Genomic DNA, 16,684 nt, shown 5'->3' with positions numbered 1-16,684 from the left:
TGCGGTGCATCCAATGAGAGTTAGTACATATCTGTGATACATTTTGAAGAATTAGTTCTTGTATTTTTGTCATAATTTGTTGCATTCCATTTTTTTCTTCCATGTCCTTGCATAAGTTCTACTCTCACTGAGTTTAGTGGATATGCCTTTTCTCTAGTTGAAACTTGCGATTTCTGTTGATACATGATTTTTTTACCTTTCATGCACCCATAAATATGCATCTATATAACTGGAGAGAACAAATGCACGTAAAACTTTTGCTTATAATGTGTGTATATAGTAGTTCTCATCCCTAAATATATGGTAGTGAAGAGATTGAAATAGATATCGTGCTTAGTTAACCAAATGAGTTGCTTTTCATGTGTATCAAGGATGAATTTTTGGATCCTACCTCTTAGCCAGACTCTTAGTTTGGTTAGTATTCTGGTATTGTAGTTTTTCATGTTGGCTGTTTGTTTGGCTTTAATACATTATAATGTCATGAAATGTCTTAATACACAAGAAGCACATAGAAAAACAAGAAATAGCCTGAGATGTTCTTTTGACATGCTAACATCTTTTTTATTTGGACTATTAATTATTTATTTCTCTGATAAGGAAAATGCCATTATTCAATAAAGACTTTTGATTCACATGATAGTTGCTTGTTCAGAGCCACAAATATCATTGCCCTCTCCAATTTTCTTCGTGTTGACAACAACAAAAATGATGACATGATAACTTCATATGTATTGAGTATAGGCCAGGGAGTCTCAGATGCGATGGCTAAGGAATCATCAATCTTTCCACAAAATCAGCCTCATGCTTAAACAATATATCGTTTATCTGCTATCATCACGATGAGAAGAAAGTTTGTGTAGATATTGGTGTTCTAAGAATGGATAAATTTTTTTTATGTATCCCTTATCTCACTTATAATATCATAGAAATCCTTATGAAGTTAAAAATACATTAACATTACTCTAAATTTAATAAATTTCATAACTATCGTACTTCCAGAGTACCCTTCTAGCCGATAGATGTTTTAATGTTAGATTAAGCTGCTATAATGAAAATTTTGTCCCTTACGCATCACATATATTCCTGTGGATTGGAGGCTCTTGCTGGGAAGAGAGTGGACCTCAGGATATGGGAAGTTGAGGTATGAGAGGAGACTAAGATTGCATTTGGTGATAAGATCAGGGATACTTTTATGCTCCCATGTGGAATTATGGATATATCTGTAGAACAGTGACCAGTGTTGGCTGTTAGGATAGATATGTCGATTTGCATGAGGACATGTTAAACTCTAACCTCAACCAAACCTTACCTTAGTAATAGGACATCTATGGACAAGCATCGACTATTGTGCACTTATGAAAGAATATGATATTTATAGGGATGTGTTGGATATTTGCAAGTTTTGAAGCATTATACAGGATATATTAAACATTCATAAGGGCTCGGATGTGATTGCCCCATTGGAACAATACTTTTTCCTTTGAGTGGAAGCATGAAACTTTAACCAAAAATACTCGAGGTGGCTTTATACAATGGCAAATTGGTTTCTAGTGAGTAGATCTAAATAATAAATACAAATCACCAATTTCCTGTAAATCATTGAGTTGGCTCAACTGTGTTTAGATTCAGCTAATCAACGGAATAGATTGATCAGCCATAGCATTTTGGAAGGTCATTTCAAGCTATGTCCATATTAGTAAAAGTAGACATGAAATCTAATCGAAATGAAAATGCCAGTAGGGACCAAGAAAACACCTAGAAAGCCAACAAGGGAGTATCATGTTGCTACAGAGAAACATAAACAAGTTTGTTGGATGGATGAGCCATAAGTGATGGAGGGCTAGCCTCTTATACGATCAAAGGAAAACTTGGAAATTGTTGTCCCACCTTTTAGCAAGAAAAAGCTCCTTTTCTTTTTGCTATAGTATAAAAAAAGGGCTAAGGACCTCTACCCAAGAGATCTAAGTGAAAAGTCACAACCAAGGTCCTACTCTATTGCTCATGTTGTGTGTTTTTTTTTTAAATCAGAAACTTGAAATTTGACCAAATAATTATATTTTAGTTGCTTTATTCTTCTTTTAATATTACAATATATAATACTTAATGTTTCTATAAATTTGTGGAAGTGGAGGAACAACTTTCTAAGTTGATCTGCCTTCTCACCATCTGAATGGCTTTGCCAAACTCATGATCCTTCAACAGTCCCACTTTCTTTTTTATCTTCTGTTGAGTTCCCCCTTTAATAGTTGAACGTGACAATATTCTGATCAGCAAATGTTTTTCGGAAAGGAAAATAACAATATTATAGGGCATCCCCATAAAAAGAAGTAATGTCAAACATTTTTAATTATTTTAAGAAAACAAAAGAGCTATGGAAAAACGTAAAAGATAACCATCAATTTGGACTTGCTTGGAGATCATACAAAAAGATAACCTTTTTGACAGAGTTGTAATTTCAATATTTGTCTAACAGGAGAAGTTAGTAAAATAATAAATTGTATATGATATGCGAGTATCTTGCACATGCACTGGTTCTGCTTTAAATTAAATTATAGACAGCAGCAGGAATAATCTTCATCCAATTATGTAAAATGCAACTATCTGCTGTCTTTTCATAAAAAGGCATGCATAACTTTAGTAATCTTGCACTTGATCTTTACTGGGCTGTTTCATTCTAATTCTTCTTCATATTCTTCTCTTTCAAATTAATAAGTTGAGTGTTCTGATTTACCCTTTCTGGATAGGTGCTATTTATGATTTCCGGTGAACCTGCTCCAATGCTTGAGGACAAAGAAAAATGGTATGTTTTTTTAATAGAAATAACTTCTATTTATGTACCTGTCCATTTAAAAGAACATTTGCAAGTAGTTTGCTGCATGCATACAAACAGTAGGTAGTTTGAATTGATTGGCAAAGTAGGAACTGATGGTATTCACAATAAAGGGTTACATCCTGCTTATTACGGTTGATTCTGTAGCTAGTAGTTTTATTAATATGAGAGTTCTTTATGTGACCGTTCTTTTCTTGTAGGTCACTTCTTTTCCATGATTTTATTGCCAAGTGCTTGACAAAAGATCCCCGGTTACGCCCTACTGCAACTGAGATGTTGAAGGTATCCAATATTATCAAGACAAACAAGAAAGTATATTTATTTTCATGATAAATGCCTGGCGCATATAAACTTAAGTAGTTTTCTGATCTGGAGAATATGGGTTAACTGGCACACCATGCTTAACCATGTTCTTTGAGATTTGGCTTCTTGTTTTACAATAAACGGGATTTGATCTAAGAATTTATTGTTCAGTTCATATGATTAATTTGAGGTCCCACTATATTTTTTATTATTGTTATCTACAGCACAAGTTCATTGAAAAATGTAATTGGGGAGCTTCAAAGATGTTGCCTAAGATAAAAAAATCAAGGCAAATTAGGGCAGCAATGGCTGCACAGACACAGAATCAGCAATCCGGAAGTGAAAGTGTATGATCACTTAACCTGAAATTGGTTTCAATTTCTTTTCTTGCTTTTGTTCAAACTTCATGATTATAGCAGGTAGCGCAGGGAATAACTACACAGATTAATGAAAACTATGGAGATACTGTTCCTTCAAGGCCTAAGAGTTACCCACTTAATGAGGATGGTGTTTTAGGGAAGTCTGAAATAGGCCGTAGCACCGAACCTGATACAGGTAATTAATCATTTCGTTGCCAGAGAAATTTTTTGGTCATATTAAAGAACAAATTTCCATATGCCATCTATTTGCAACTTGTGGCGGCTTAAATTCTTCCCATGCAACAATGGTGACATCTGTCTTCTAAGTACTGTGCAGTTTTTTTTGTTTTTGTGGCAACTGAACCTGCAGTTAGAGTTGAAACCAAAACGCACGATTGTTTTAACAGGGTTTACTCAGGTAATTTAAGAAAATGGTCCTGAAATATTAAGGTTTTACTAATAGTAAGTATTCAGCTTTGGCTATATGATACACACTGTCATTAGGTACTCCTGAATCCTGATCATTATATGCCAAAGTTAATCTTGTCGGTCAAATTGGATAAAATTATAGTTCTCCCATATGATTGTGTCAAATCTTAGATTTTTCCCTAGAAGAAAATAAGGTTAAGATTGGTTAAGGTTTGGGTGGGAGGGACTCTTCCAGATCTCACATTAAAATCCAATGCCAGTGATGCACCCTCATTTATTCGACTGCCTATCGTTATATCTTTCTTGTGTATGACTAATCAATCACATCTGATGATTTGTTGAGCAAGCAATCTCCTAAACCTCCTAAACCTAATCACGTTCAGTCAACAACCTCATATCTTCTAAAGCTCATCAACTGTGTACCATGATTTTTTCTTTTTTCAACTTTATTATCCGAAAAATAAACATGCAATACTAGTTAATGTTCTTTTTCATGGTATGGTTTGAATAGTATTGTTTAATCTCAGCATTTACTTCTCTTGATTAACCAATCATTGAACAGTTTGCACCCAAGTGGATACTTGATCTATGTTGGCAGGTTATGCTTCAAAGGCTAATTCTGATTAAGATGTACTTAAACTACAGTGTTATTTCAGTAATCTTTGAAGTTAGTTTAAAATTTCAAGTTCTGGTGTTTTATCTTTGATCTAATCTGCACCGTTAGGCATACATTAGACATGTCCTTCAAACTTTTGGAATTTTCTTTCTTCAAGATAAACATGTTCATATGAGACTCTTATTCTTCTGCACTGACATCTCTTCTCTATGTAGGTGAATTTGGTACCATCATAGTCCATCATGAAGTTGGAGTCAGTGATGAAATTATTGAATCCCCTATCTCTACGAAACCAGAATTCATTTCTGGACTTGGTGACATCAGTTCTTTTACTCATGATCCAAGGAGAGACAGACCCATAGATTTCTGGTATGTTGCAGATATGTAAATTTAACTATTCACTTATTTCTTTTACTGTATAAGTTGCAGAGACATACCAAGTTTTATGTTTTTCATGCACGTGAGGCTGTTATGTTATGTTCCTTCACTTTTGCTCCAATTGTACACTTATGACATCATACTCAACGGTGAATGTGAATGCTCACATGTTAACAAATAAATGATGAATTGGTGTGATGTTAATTAGATAAATGCACTGATATAAGGATAGTTTTGTCAAAGAACTTTGTTGGGTATGATTACAGATCATGAACAACGGGCAAGGATAATAGAGCAGTGAAGAAATAAGCCTGCAAAATGTTACATGTCCATTGTTCATGGGAAGAGTTAATTGCGTTTCTACATTATTGAACAAAAATTAAACTTGAAATCAATGTGACAACTTAATAAACACAATATGATGGATACATATTTTAGTTCTTGCTGGGGCAAGAGATCAGGGAAAATTACGAGAAATTTTACATATAATAATGTAAGGATTTTTAAGCATAAGTTGAAAAATGAGACGGTTTCAAAATCAGATGTGATAATATTAATATTATTTGGACTATGATGACCAAAAGATTAGGGGCTTAACAAAGTAGATTCTTAGAGAAACTAAAGTAGAATTTGTAGCCTTGAAGAGAGAGTTGGTGGTATGAGGAAGATCAAAAAGCAATTACTATTGAAGGATCATGCTTTAGAGATTAGCAAAATTATAAAAAAAGCAAAAATGTGAAAGTATATACAATCCAAAAACAAGGCTAAAGTACGACAAGATATAAGGCTTATGATAATTTCATAACAAGGTAGGTACGAAGGATGGGGAAGAAGATATACATCAAATTGTTAAAACCAGGGAAAGAAAGTACAAAGAGTTAGGTAATATTAGATGTATTAAAGATGAAGATCAACAAATCCTTATTAATGATAATGAATTTAGATAATGAAACTAAGGAAAGATGTGGAACTTATGCTTATTAATTATTTAATGAACATTCTAAAAATGAATTAGTTTTAAAGATAGATCATGGTGCTTGGTTTAGTAATCATAGATTTTTTCATAAAATAAGCCTTAAAAAATAAAAATATGTAAGAGTGTGGGACCTGATAGTATCATTATTGTGGTTTGGAAGAGTTTAGGAGCAAAAAAAAAAAAATTTTGGTTAACTAGTTTATTCAATAAAATTCTAAGATTTAAAATGATGCCTGATAATGGAGTAATTTTTTTAATACTAATTAACAAGAATAAGAGTGATATTCAAAACTATTCTAATTATAGGGGAATTAAAATTATGAGCCACACTGTGAAACCTTAGGAAAAACTTTGGGAAACGATAAATGAAAGTAGGATAAAATATAAATTAAATATCTTTAAAATAAATTTGGTTTTATGCTTGGTAGATCAATAATAGAAGTTATTTATTTATTAAGATGATTAATTGAAAAAATATAGCAAGAAAAAAATTTATGTATGATTTATATTGATTTAGAGAATTCTATGGTACAGTTTGTAAAGTTTATTATGGTGGTTCTAGAAAAGAAAGTTGTATCCACTAATTATATTGATATTATGTGTATGATAGCGTAGCCACTAGCATAGAAATACAGGAGATTTTTAGTGGGTTTCCAATTAGTATATGACTAGATCAATGCTTAACCCTTACATTTTTAAATATTGATATTAGATGAACTTATTAGTTATTTATAAAATAGACCAAGGTTCGCTGTACCGTGGTGTACCGCCTAGCATACACGTTACATATCGGTCTGATGGGGGATTGGTATAGGTGGTACATACCGATTTGTCGGTATGTCTCACCATACCGTGTCAATGCATGTGTGTGTGTGTGTATGTGTGTGTGTGTGTGTGTGTGTGTGTTCCATGTCCATGCTATGTGTTGTCCTACGACTCTAAGATTAGCCATGTCACCATACTTGTATTTGTTGCTTCAGAGGTAGGTTTTTGACTGTTGTCAATCCATTTATGTGCATTTAGTGTAGTTCGCAGTTTGCTTAGTGTATATGTATTTTGAGCATTTAATGTATTTTGGCTCCAGCGGTTCTGAATGTTTCATGGAAAACAAGTTTCTGCTTGAGACAAGTCTAAAGTTCTCCCTTTGGTTGGCATTTGTTCTTGTCTCCTTGACAAATGTGCAAGATCCATGACCATCTTCTTTCTTTCAAGGAAATAATTTACATATACCATTGCCAATCTAAAAAAATTGCCTACAATTCTCTGTTCATTATGATGCGGCGTTTGTGTTCTTTTCTTAATGGTGAAGTTGCAATTTCGTGGTTGAATTTGGAAATTGAAATCATGATACTGTCTCAGTAATTATCAGAGGTAAGAATTAAGAGTGTTCTTCAGTGTACCTGCTTCAACTGCTGCAGGCTGCATTTAATTGAGAGCTGCATTTTTCGTATTCCTTTTGTTTTTGGTCAAATTGTGATCAAGTCCTATTACCTTTTATATGCACTTTATGTTATACTACTTTGAAAGCTTCTTTTGTCATTTATATTTTTTAGAATATTCTGGATTATGGATATTGCTGATACCATCAGAAATCAAAATATCTTGGGTCATCCCTCAGGGTGGAAAACTTGAGTGGGACGCTTGTTGCCAAAAAGACTGATACGGAGGAGAAGCCTGATTCCCAGGCAATACAGGAACAGTTGGCGCCGTCATTTGGCTTTCCTGAGGAGATAGCACATTCAGATGAGCAACACAGCTTAGTCAACAATGCTGCAATTCCTGCCAGTAAAGCTAAGCGCAGCACCTTGAAAAGTGCAAGTATTAGCCGTAAAGCCTTTTCAGTACAAGATAAGGTACTTTAGCTCGAGTGATAGTTTGTACTCTTCCTAATACTGTTTTTTGTTCTCAAGTAAACATGCATTAAAGTATCTCTGTCTTTTCACTACTAATGGAGCAATTCCTTCACCACTTATTTGTTTGCTCACTTCCCAGATCCGGTCTATCTATGCTGCTGGCAACACAGTACCCATTCCTTTTCTTAAGGCAACCGACATATCTCCTCTTGCACTTGTTTCGGAGAATGTAGTGGGGGATAGCGTGCAGGAATCAAGTGGCCATGCTGCCTTGGAGGCAGTGAAAGAACTTTTCAGTGGTGATGGACAATCTAAAAAAGGACGCAAAGGGCAAAATGAGGTAACACCAGCATATTTTGTACTATGTTGTATTAAACTATTAGTCTACCTTTGTGATGTTTGGGAATTCACAATCGGCTGCTCTGTTGGTGTAGATCCAGCTTCCTCCAGGGGTACATCAGAGATTGACTACAAGTCCAACATTGATGAATCTAGCTCAGGCTTTAGCTTATCATAAAAGGTAAGACTATATTTAATTTTGAAAAACTATTTCTTTTGTTGTCCACAATTTTGCCATCGTTGACATTCTTTATCCTTTTTTTGTGCCTCATGTTATTAATACATTGTTTCCAGGTGCTATGAGGATATGCCTCTCCAAGAGCTTCAAGCAGCACAAGAAAAGCAGACTATTCAAAACCTTTGTGAGACGCTCCGTACAATTCTGAGGCTATAGACAGTGACCTCAGGATCGAGTCAGCAAAGAGGAGGAAAAAGCAAGTTAAAAAGCAGGAAGGGGTGAGTGCAGTGGTCGATAGTCGTTACTGGTAAATAACTGCTTATGTTAGGAAAGGTGCATTCTTTGGAAGTAACTTTTGGAAATGAGCTGCACCTTAACGAGAATAGTATAAATTATGTCAACATGTCATGTTTGCCCATCCATTTTTCCCTCCGAATTGTCTTTGTTAATCATATTTATTGCTAAAAATCATCTCCCCTCATCTCTTATTTCTTTTTTGTTATAGTGACAACATGTCATGTGTCAAGGTGCTCGATCAAAAAATGAGCATGCAAATCTTGACAGCTAAAGCAATGCTGTCAAGATTTCTTTTATTCTGCTTGTACACTATAACCCTTTTGTCATTTAACTTCAACTACCTGATCAGTTATGTAAAGGATGGATGTGCACACAGTAACAGTGTGATCAAAAGTACTTGTCATCTTTATTTGCCATTTCATCTTGGTTTTACTTGCCATTTTTGTTGGTTTTCTTGCTCGTTTCTAGAGGCGCCCCATAGATATTTTAAGCTTTCTTCAGGACCCAAGTCTTGATGGCCTTATTATTTAATGATGATTTAATAAATAATTTAAATTTTATTGATCAATCAAAAAGATCAATCTGATTTGAATTGTTATATCCATTAATGATAAATGATATGTTTCTTGGATGGTTGTGTTTTGGTGTATAGATTTTGAGATTGAGTTGAGCACTAAAACGAATCGTCCTCTGAAGCAATCCGTCGAACAGATTCCAGGCGACGCTCAATATTCTTCTCCTCCTACTTACCTACTACGTACAGGGTATTCTTCTGCACCGGAGTTCATGCCGCTGCTCTTCCCCTCCGCTTCGCCTTTCGATCGAGAGGGAGGTCACGTGAAGTGCGATGAAATCATTAGGCGACCCAACTCACGTGCACGACACGCGACAAGAAGAAGATCTAGATCACGTGCAAGACACGTGATAATTACACGATGGTTAGCCTCGATAGTATTATCGAACAAAAACAAAATGCTATAAAATCTAATTAAGTCAACAGTTTGAGCTGATAATGCTTTAGACCGCTGGCAAATCAAAGATTTTGCATATGTTCTGCATGCTATGTATTTCAAATATAGATTTTTTTTTTCAAAAAAGATCTAAATGAATTCGTGTCTAACATCTAAAAAGCAAGTCAGCATGCCATTTGTATAGTTAACCAATTTGCAATCCAATTCCCCGAGGTGCCCCGAGGTCGGGCTAGAGAGGTCGCCCAGAGGTGCTGACGGTAAGCAATAGCATATGAGTAAGTGTAATAAGTAATTAAATTAAATAATAAAATGAATGAGCATAAAATGAAATGCACAAAGGATTTATAAAGGTTCGCAACTTACGTTCACTCCTAATTCTTCCTTCGTCGAGTTCATCGACTTTCACTAACGATTTTCTTTTCAACGGATGAATATCGATTATCATTGTTACAACTCTTTTCTCATTTTTCTAGGCTAAGGAGAGAACCTTTTTAACTCTCTTTTACAAGTAATTCTCACACCTCTCTTAGAATGACTTAGAAGTCAAAGGAGGAAGAAACTCAATACTTTCAATAGAGTTTACAAACTTAGAATCACAAGTTTTTTATGTTCTTTTCTTACTATCTCAACCAACAACGAATGAGATATTTATAAGCCTCAAATAACTTTAAAAATAAAGCCAAAAAATTTCATCTCCGGGTTTTTGGGATACTGACGGTACTATCACTAGTGTTGGGCGGTACCACTGCCAACCAAACTGAGCATTGGTGGTACCACTAGCTACCTTAGCAGTACTATCGTTAGTCTGGGTGGTATTATCACTTGATCCAACTTTAGGTTACTGAATTCGCCTTCTAATAAGTTCAATTCAGCCCTAATTCAAACCTAATGAGCCTCTAATTAAGTTAGCGGTTACACCAAAAACTAACTCAATTAGACTTCTAAACTACTTCAATCAAAATGCAAATAATTATAAATATGAATCATATATTGTCCGACATATCATTAGTTCATCTGATACTTCATTCAAACTCCCAGCGTATTGTGATTTCCTTTGGCGTATTACCTTATTCATCGACATGTTGACCTCCCGCAACATCCGACCTTAGCACAAATCCCGATACTTCCGGCTCGATGCCAGATCTTTGACTTGATCCACTCCGGCCCAACATATGATTCTCCTACTTCAGTCGATTTGCCTTTCTATGATCGAAGTTAGTCTTGTATCACTTTTCTTAAATATTCATTAGTTTATAACATTGTCAATTGATTTCATCATCAAAATCTAGGATTCAATAAGATATCCAGTTAGCTAATGAATTATTGAATCTTTTAGATAAGACCCAATAATAATAAATAAAGATTATTGGATGGAGATTTATTAATCTAAGAGACTTAGGTAATTGGATAGAGATGTAGTGCCCAATATGGTAGGATCTATTATGGTTAAATGACAGGAAACTCTATAAATAGGAGGGGCCAAAAGATGACATAGGCTAATCTCCTCTTAGCTGCCCCTCATATTCTCCTCCCTCTCCTCTCTCTCTCTCTCTCTCTCTCTCTCTCTCTCTCAATTGATAGCCCCAATTTGGACCATGTGGACAGTAAGAAGGGTCGGCCTCTTCTTGGACATGGTGCAGCCTTTACGGTATGCTTGAAGAGGAAGATTATGTTGTGATTTGAGGAGCGTCAACGCCATCTGCCATGTGGATCGCTACTAGAGAAGAGGACAATTGACATTTTTTATCCCTTTTCTACATATCTAAGATTTATCAGGGATATATGATCTCCTTAGGTAACACATTTCACATAATATATATAGTTTTTCGGTTTTATATTTTTTGTGCATCAATCGTTGCACGACGATAAAATATTTTTCTTTGAGAAATTTAGATTTTTATTTTCTATTTTTTCGTTGTGCATCTGATGCTCTAATCAGATTTTCCAACACAAACTAAGAATCTCAATCGAAGGAGCGGCTCACGGTGACATGTAAAGGAAACGAAGATTCCTCTTCCTCCCCCCCCCCCCCCCCCCCGGCCCGAAGAGGGACCATGACAGGAGAACCCATGCACCTAGTGGGATTACTGGCCCAACCAGAGAAAGTGTCCAGCCGTGCCTCAAGCACCTCCATGAGGAACCCGACACATGCCCCTTTCGGAGGGGAAAGAATGATAAGACATATTTTGGTATCATCCCCACAACTACAATCAACCGCCATGTCGGAGCCAACATGGTGCTTCGGTGCTGACGTGATGCACCGCTTTGATGAAACACCTCAGACCCGTATGAGATAGTCACCTGCATCTGCATTGCCTATCGATTGGGCCCATACCACCCGAGGTTGTATAAGATGACATCGAACGGTACAGAGTAGCTCGGGAAGCGTGAAGTGATGCCACACGATATAAGATCGGGCAAGTCAATCAGTGCCTACGCTGGGCGTATGAGCCAACCGCTTGAGACGTCGGTAGCCATTAACCAACGCGTACGACGACCTCCGATTGTGGGTATAAAAGCCGACCTATGTGCTAGTGCTAGAGGTCGAACTTTGAACACCCAATATTGTCATCACTTCTCCCTATTGACTTCCTTCGGATGGATTGAGTCAGGAAATCCACTCCTAACCTCGACTTGTGTGCAGGAGGCTGGAACTCGATGCAGAAGGAAAGAGCGTTGCAAAATGCACCGCGACCCAACCTCCCACGGATCGAACTGATCTCCCTCGGACCGACCCGATCAGGTACCAACTCGCTCCGGCCAGGAAGCCACGTTTGACGATCTCACATATCCGCTCTAGACCAAATCATACAGACTCCACTTCCACGACATGAAGTTTCGCTACAGATCTCAACATAAGATTCAACGATAATGTTATGGATCCCCTCTCGTAAAGTGGAGTTTCGGTCCATCTTTGATCGCAAGCATTTCAACTCTTAGACAATTGACATCAGGAAGGAACACCCAGCCAAGCCCCTAAATGCTACTCAGCTTTATTATGAAATGTGACATCAAGCTTCCTTTCAATGCACTCTCAAATTCTGATAGCAAAAGGATAGCCAAAAATAAATAAAAAAAAGGGTCTAACTCATCCGAGAACTCTCCACACAGGTAGCAGACATGGGTTTTACAAATGCTAAATCTTGCAAGTCTCTCCGTATAAGATGGTTTCCTAGGAAGGAGATTCCAACAGAATACATACACCCTGGGAATCAATGGAAGTCACCAGAGGTTAGTCCATGACTTCTGCTGTTGGATTCAGAGCTCAACAAAAACCTATGGGCTGTGTTAGTTGATGATTGCCCCTTGAGGTCGGTTGTCCATACAAGTCTATCGTCATCACAAGGAGTAGTATAATGGGAGATCAATCCTGATTACCTAATTACAGTTCACTTGGTCTAAGATTTGTGCTAAAGCTATAGTATCCCGATGACCATTAATAAAATAAGAAATAAAAGTATCACTGTAATTCATTGAGATACCTGGTGGTGTTGAGAGGATTTACCATCGATGATTGAGTTAGTCCGATTCGGTTTGGACTCGAAAATATAGAGGAGGAACCCTCGTGAGAGCCTTAATACGGGTGAGGTGGTCTTCATGTAATCCCGACCTACCCGAGGTGGTTTTGAGATCTGGTTGAGCTGGTGTTCAATCTCTTTAGTGGGTTTCCATAAGAAGGTCAACGTCGAGGGGAGTTTCCCGACTCGATCACTCTAACGTTCAAGTTAGTTTTTGGAGATTGTCAAGAGTATGAGAGGTTTTAGAAAAGAGGTCTGACCCTTAGACTAACATCGGGGGTCAGCTTTTATACTTGACCAGTTGAGGGAATCATCGGTAATAGCATCAATGCCCTACCCTTTGATGTTTTATCCATGGGGGCGACAAGCCTAAACGATCTCCTGTGAACTGTTGTCTACGGAGGCCGACAAATGGAGGATAGGCCCGAATGATCTCTCATGAATTGCAGTCCATAGGATAGGATCGGTCCGAATAACCTCTCATGGACTATTGTCCATGAGAGCCAATAGATCATAACCTCCCCCACATCATCGCCTAGTGGGAGGGGATGACTTGGCCCTTTTATTCATGTCATCACCCTTGTGGTGTTCAATTGACAGACGAGGATTGATTGTCAAAATATTTTATATCATCTAAATTTTAATTTATTAATATATTATTTCGTGAATACGTCGCATGCAAAGCATTTTATTTCTTTTATGTCTAGATAGAAACTCGATCAAGAAAAATTTAAATTAAATTTTTAAGAATATATTGGATTCTGAACTCACTGGGATTTCTGATGGTAAACAATATATCTTATAAATATGGCAACACCGAACTCAGAATTAATAGGCAATGAGTCTGAAAATTTTGATTGATTGGAAAATTAAGAGATTAATGTGATTATTTTGAATTCCTTTGACTCAAGGCGTTTGGACACGTTTGCGTCAAATCATTTCCATTCATATGGTAATCTAGACATTTGGGGTTATGGGATCCGATCCGCATGTCATAATTGTGGAATGCAAATCCATATTTGGATCCTGTGTTTGTATATTGGATTTAGGTTCAGCCTCCTGAGTGGATGTGATCCGAAAACACCCGTCGCCTCATGCATCGATTCAGAAGATGAGGTAAAAGATTTGTTCCCTTGGGTTCCTACTACCTGATGTATGTATGTATGTTAAATTGGAAGTTGGGAACGTCGAGGAATCCGAAAGGGGGATGATAGAATATCTCACGTACTCCACAATCAAAAGTCTTCCTGAAATCAACTTCCTCCTGAATCGAGAGAAGTTGTTGTTGTTTGGGGGGGCGGTATTCAAATCTGCATGACTAAATTACAAAGTCTGTCTATTTATAGACAACGGATGGCGGTGGCGAGGGAAGAAGAGTGGGAGAAATGGCATTGATGAAGGATGAGGTGGACATCGTGATCCCGACGATACGGACCTTGGATTTCCTGGAGTCATGGCGGCCCTTCTTCCAGCCGTACCACCTCATCATCGTTCAGGACGGGGACCCGAGCAAGACGATCAAGGTGCCGGAGGGGTTCGACTACGATCTCTACAACCGGGACGACATCAACCGCATCCTCGGCCCCAAGGCCTCCTGCATCTCCTACAAGGAGTCCGCCTGCCGCTGCTTCGGCTTCTTGATCTCCAAGAAGAAGTACATCTACACCATCGACGACGACTGCTTCGTGAGCCCCTTCTCCCCCACCCTCTCGTGGGGTCGCAATGGTTCTAAGCAGGAGTCTTGGATGTTCTCAAACAGGTTGCTAAGGATCCCTCCGGGAAGGAGATCGACGCGGTGGAACAGCACATCCAGAATCTCATCACCCCATCCACTCCCTTCTTCTTCAACACCCTATACGACCCCTACCGCGAAGGAGCAGACTTCGTTCGTGGGTACCCTTTCAGCATGCGCAGTGGTGTTCCGACGGCGGTTTCGCATGGCCTGTGGCTCAACATTCCCGACTACGACGCTCCCACGCAGCTCGTCAAGCCTCGTGAGAGGAGCACCAGGTAAACTCGCTCGCCGGGCGGGGGCGGTCTCAGAGGAGGAGTACCGGAGTGGCTAAATCCTCTGGCTTTTCATGTCAGGTACGTGGATGCGGTGATCACGATTCCCAAGGGGACGTTGTACCCCATGTGCGGCATGAACCTGGCGTTCGACCGTGAACTCATCGGCGCTGCGATGTACTTTGGACTTTTGGGTGACGGCCAGCCCTTCAAGCGTTACGACGACATGTTGGCTGGATGGTTGAGCAAGGTCGGCATTTCTATTCAATATATATATGTATATATGATCAATCTTTAATTTTTGTTTAAACAATAAGTTTACATACAACAAAGATTTTTGAATTAAAAAAATATTAAAAGCATTACATGAATCTCTATTTATCCAGAGATAAATTCGACTAGTTTGATGTTTTGTTATTCCGATCACATCGATCGGTCCCGTCTAAGTGGAATGACTTGCACCGACTTTGACGTGCAGGTAGTGTGCGATCACTTGGGATTGGGGGTCAAGACGGGACTGCCCTACATCTGGCACAGTAAGGCCAGCGACCCATTCGTGAACCTGAAAAAGGAGTTCAACGGCCTCTTCTGGCAAGAGGAGCTCATTCCCTTCTTCCAGTCGGTGGTCCTTCCCAAGGAGTGCACCACAGCACAGCAGTGCTACCTTGAACTGGCCAAGCTCGTCAAGGAAAACCTCGCCAGCATCGACCCTTACTTCATCAGGCTTGCAGACGCGATGGTCACATGGATCGAGGCTTGGGACGAGTTCAACCCCCCGAAACCAGCTGCCTAAGTGCCCAATGGCCCCGCCAAGAACAACCGATCGATGTCCGCAATTATATCTACCATTTGTTTTCTTGAATCTCATTACCTTAATCTTTACAATAATAATAATAATAATGAGTTCATCGTCTTCGTGGCACCCTGGTTTTGTGTCCTGCATTTGTTGATCCTGGGCATGGTGTCTGTGTTCTTCCATCATCGTGAAGACCCATCTGCTAAACTATTTTACTGATCAAAAGGAACCGTTTCGAGTCAAGACGTGCATCGTTGTGTGGCGTCTGAAGCTGCACGCATGCTGATGGGTGACAGAAAAAAATGACCGATGATCTTCTCGGTCCTCCGAGGGATCTAACGAGGGAGTTGTTTCGTCCTGAACCGACAGGATGGATTGTCTGTCGGGGGGAATCAACTCACGACGACCGCACAACGTGCATGGCATCAGTACTTTTGCATGAGCATATTGGTGTCTTATCTAAGTTATCCAATCTCAGACAGAACCATGAAATTATCAACTTGCTCCATCGACCATGGTGTCTGCATATTGTAGGGAGAAGAGTCCTTTTTTTTTTTGTTTTGGTTTCTTTCTTGAAGTTGACATGTGGCTTTCCAAGTCATCCTCCTATCCTACGACTTGATCCTGACTCATCATGAACTTATCTTAATATTCACTGTCTTTTTGTCTTATCAAAAGTAGAAAAAAGGAGAACACCCGAAGCTGGAACTGTCATTGAAGTTCTCAACCATTAGACCTTCTTTATCCAATGGTTCACAAACCTTGAGGCCATGATGCAAGATGAGATCGAAAGGGTCCAAGATGAATGAAAGGTAAGTCACCTACCTTCCCATG

The 16,684-nt window shown here is 38.4% G+C and overlaps 2 protein-coding genes across 4 annotated transcripts in view; both read left to right on the top strand.

Annotated features, from left to right (window-relative positions):
- LOC135678065 (serine/threonine-protein kinase 1-like) overlaps positions 1-8,729 on the top strand; it is an 18,831-nt gene extending 10,102 nt beyond the window's left edge. The window contains exons 9-18 of one of the 3 annotated variants that reach the window (XM_065190394.1): positions 1-19; positions 2,745-2,800; positions 3,031-3,112; positions 3,358-3,480; positions 3,562-3,688; positions 4,753-4,906; positions 7,510-7,744; positions 7,884-8,084; positions 8,179-8,264; positions 8,378-8,729. The exon at positions 1-19 is cut by the window's left edge and continues 17 nt beyond it. In XM_065190394.1, coding sequence (XP_065046466.1) covers positions 1-19; positions 2,745-2,800; positions 3,031-3,112; positions 3,358-3,480; positions 3,562-3,688; positions 4,753-4,906; positions 7,510-7,744; positions 7,884-8,084; positions 8,179-8,264; positions 8,378-8,477 — 1,183 coding nt within the window. In that variant the 3' untranslated portion in view covers positions 8,478-8,729. Of the gene's footprint in view, positions 20-2,744; positions 2,801-3,030; positions 3,113-3,357; positions 3,481-3,549; positions 3,689-4,752; positions 4,907-7,509; positions 7,745-7,883; positions 8,085-8,178; positions 8,265-8,377 lie in introns of all 3 variants that reach the window. The other 2 variants (XM_065190393.1, XM_065190392.1) reach the window with 2 other exon arrangements.
- Positions 8,730-14,432: 5,703 nt separating this feature from the next.
- Positions 14,433-15,847, top strand: LOC135679801 (probable UDP-arabinopyranose mutase 1). The gene is made up of 4 exons (XM_065193782.1): positions 14,433-14,732; positions 14,807-15,057; positions 15,136-15,304; positions 15,533-15,847. Exons 1-4 carry the CDS (start codon positions 14,433-14,435, stop codon positions 15,845-15,847), a joined length of 1,035 nt encoding a protein of 344 aa, XP_065049854.1.
- The last annotated feature ends 837 nt before the right edge of the window (positions 15,848-16,684 follow it).

This window comes from Musa acuminata, chromosome BXJ1-7 (assembly GCF_036884655.1).
Source record: "Musa acuminata AAA Group cultivar baxijiao chromosome BXJ1-7, Cavendish_Baxijiao_AAA, whole genome shotgun sequence".
In the NCBI taxonomy this organism is placed as follows: Eukaryota; Viridiplantae; Streptophyta; class Magnoliopsida; order Zingiberales; family Musaceae; genus Musa; species Musa acuminata.
Note: the sequence above shows the minus strand (reverse complement) of the source record. Positions and strands in the feature narration are given on the sequence as shown.

Bases quoted from the DNA above. Each gene is read 5' to 3' on its own strand.
- LOC135679801 (XM_065193782.1), top strand. From the start codon at position 14,433: ATGGCATTGATGAAGGATGAGGTGGACATCGTGATCCCGACGATACGG. The intron at 15,058-15,135 runs GTAAACTCGCTC...TTTTCATGTCAG, and splicing joins CCTCGTGAGAGGAGCACCAG to GTACGTGGATGCGGTGATCA. The intron at 15,305-15,532 runs GTCGGCATTTCT...TTTGACGTGCAG, and splicing joins TGGCTGGATGGTTGAGCAAG to GTAGTGTGCGATCACTTGGG.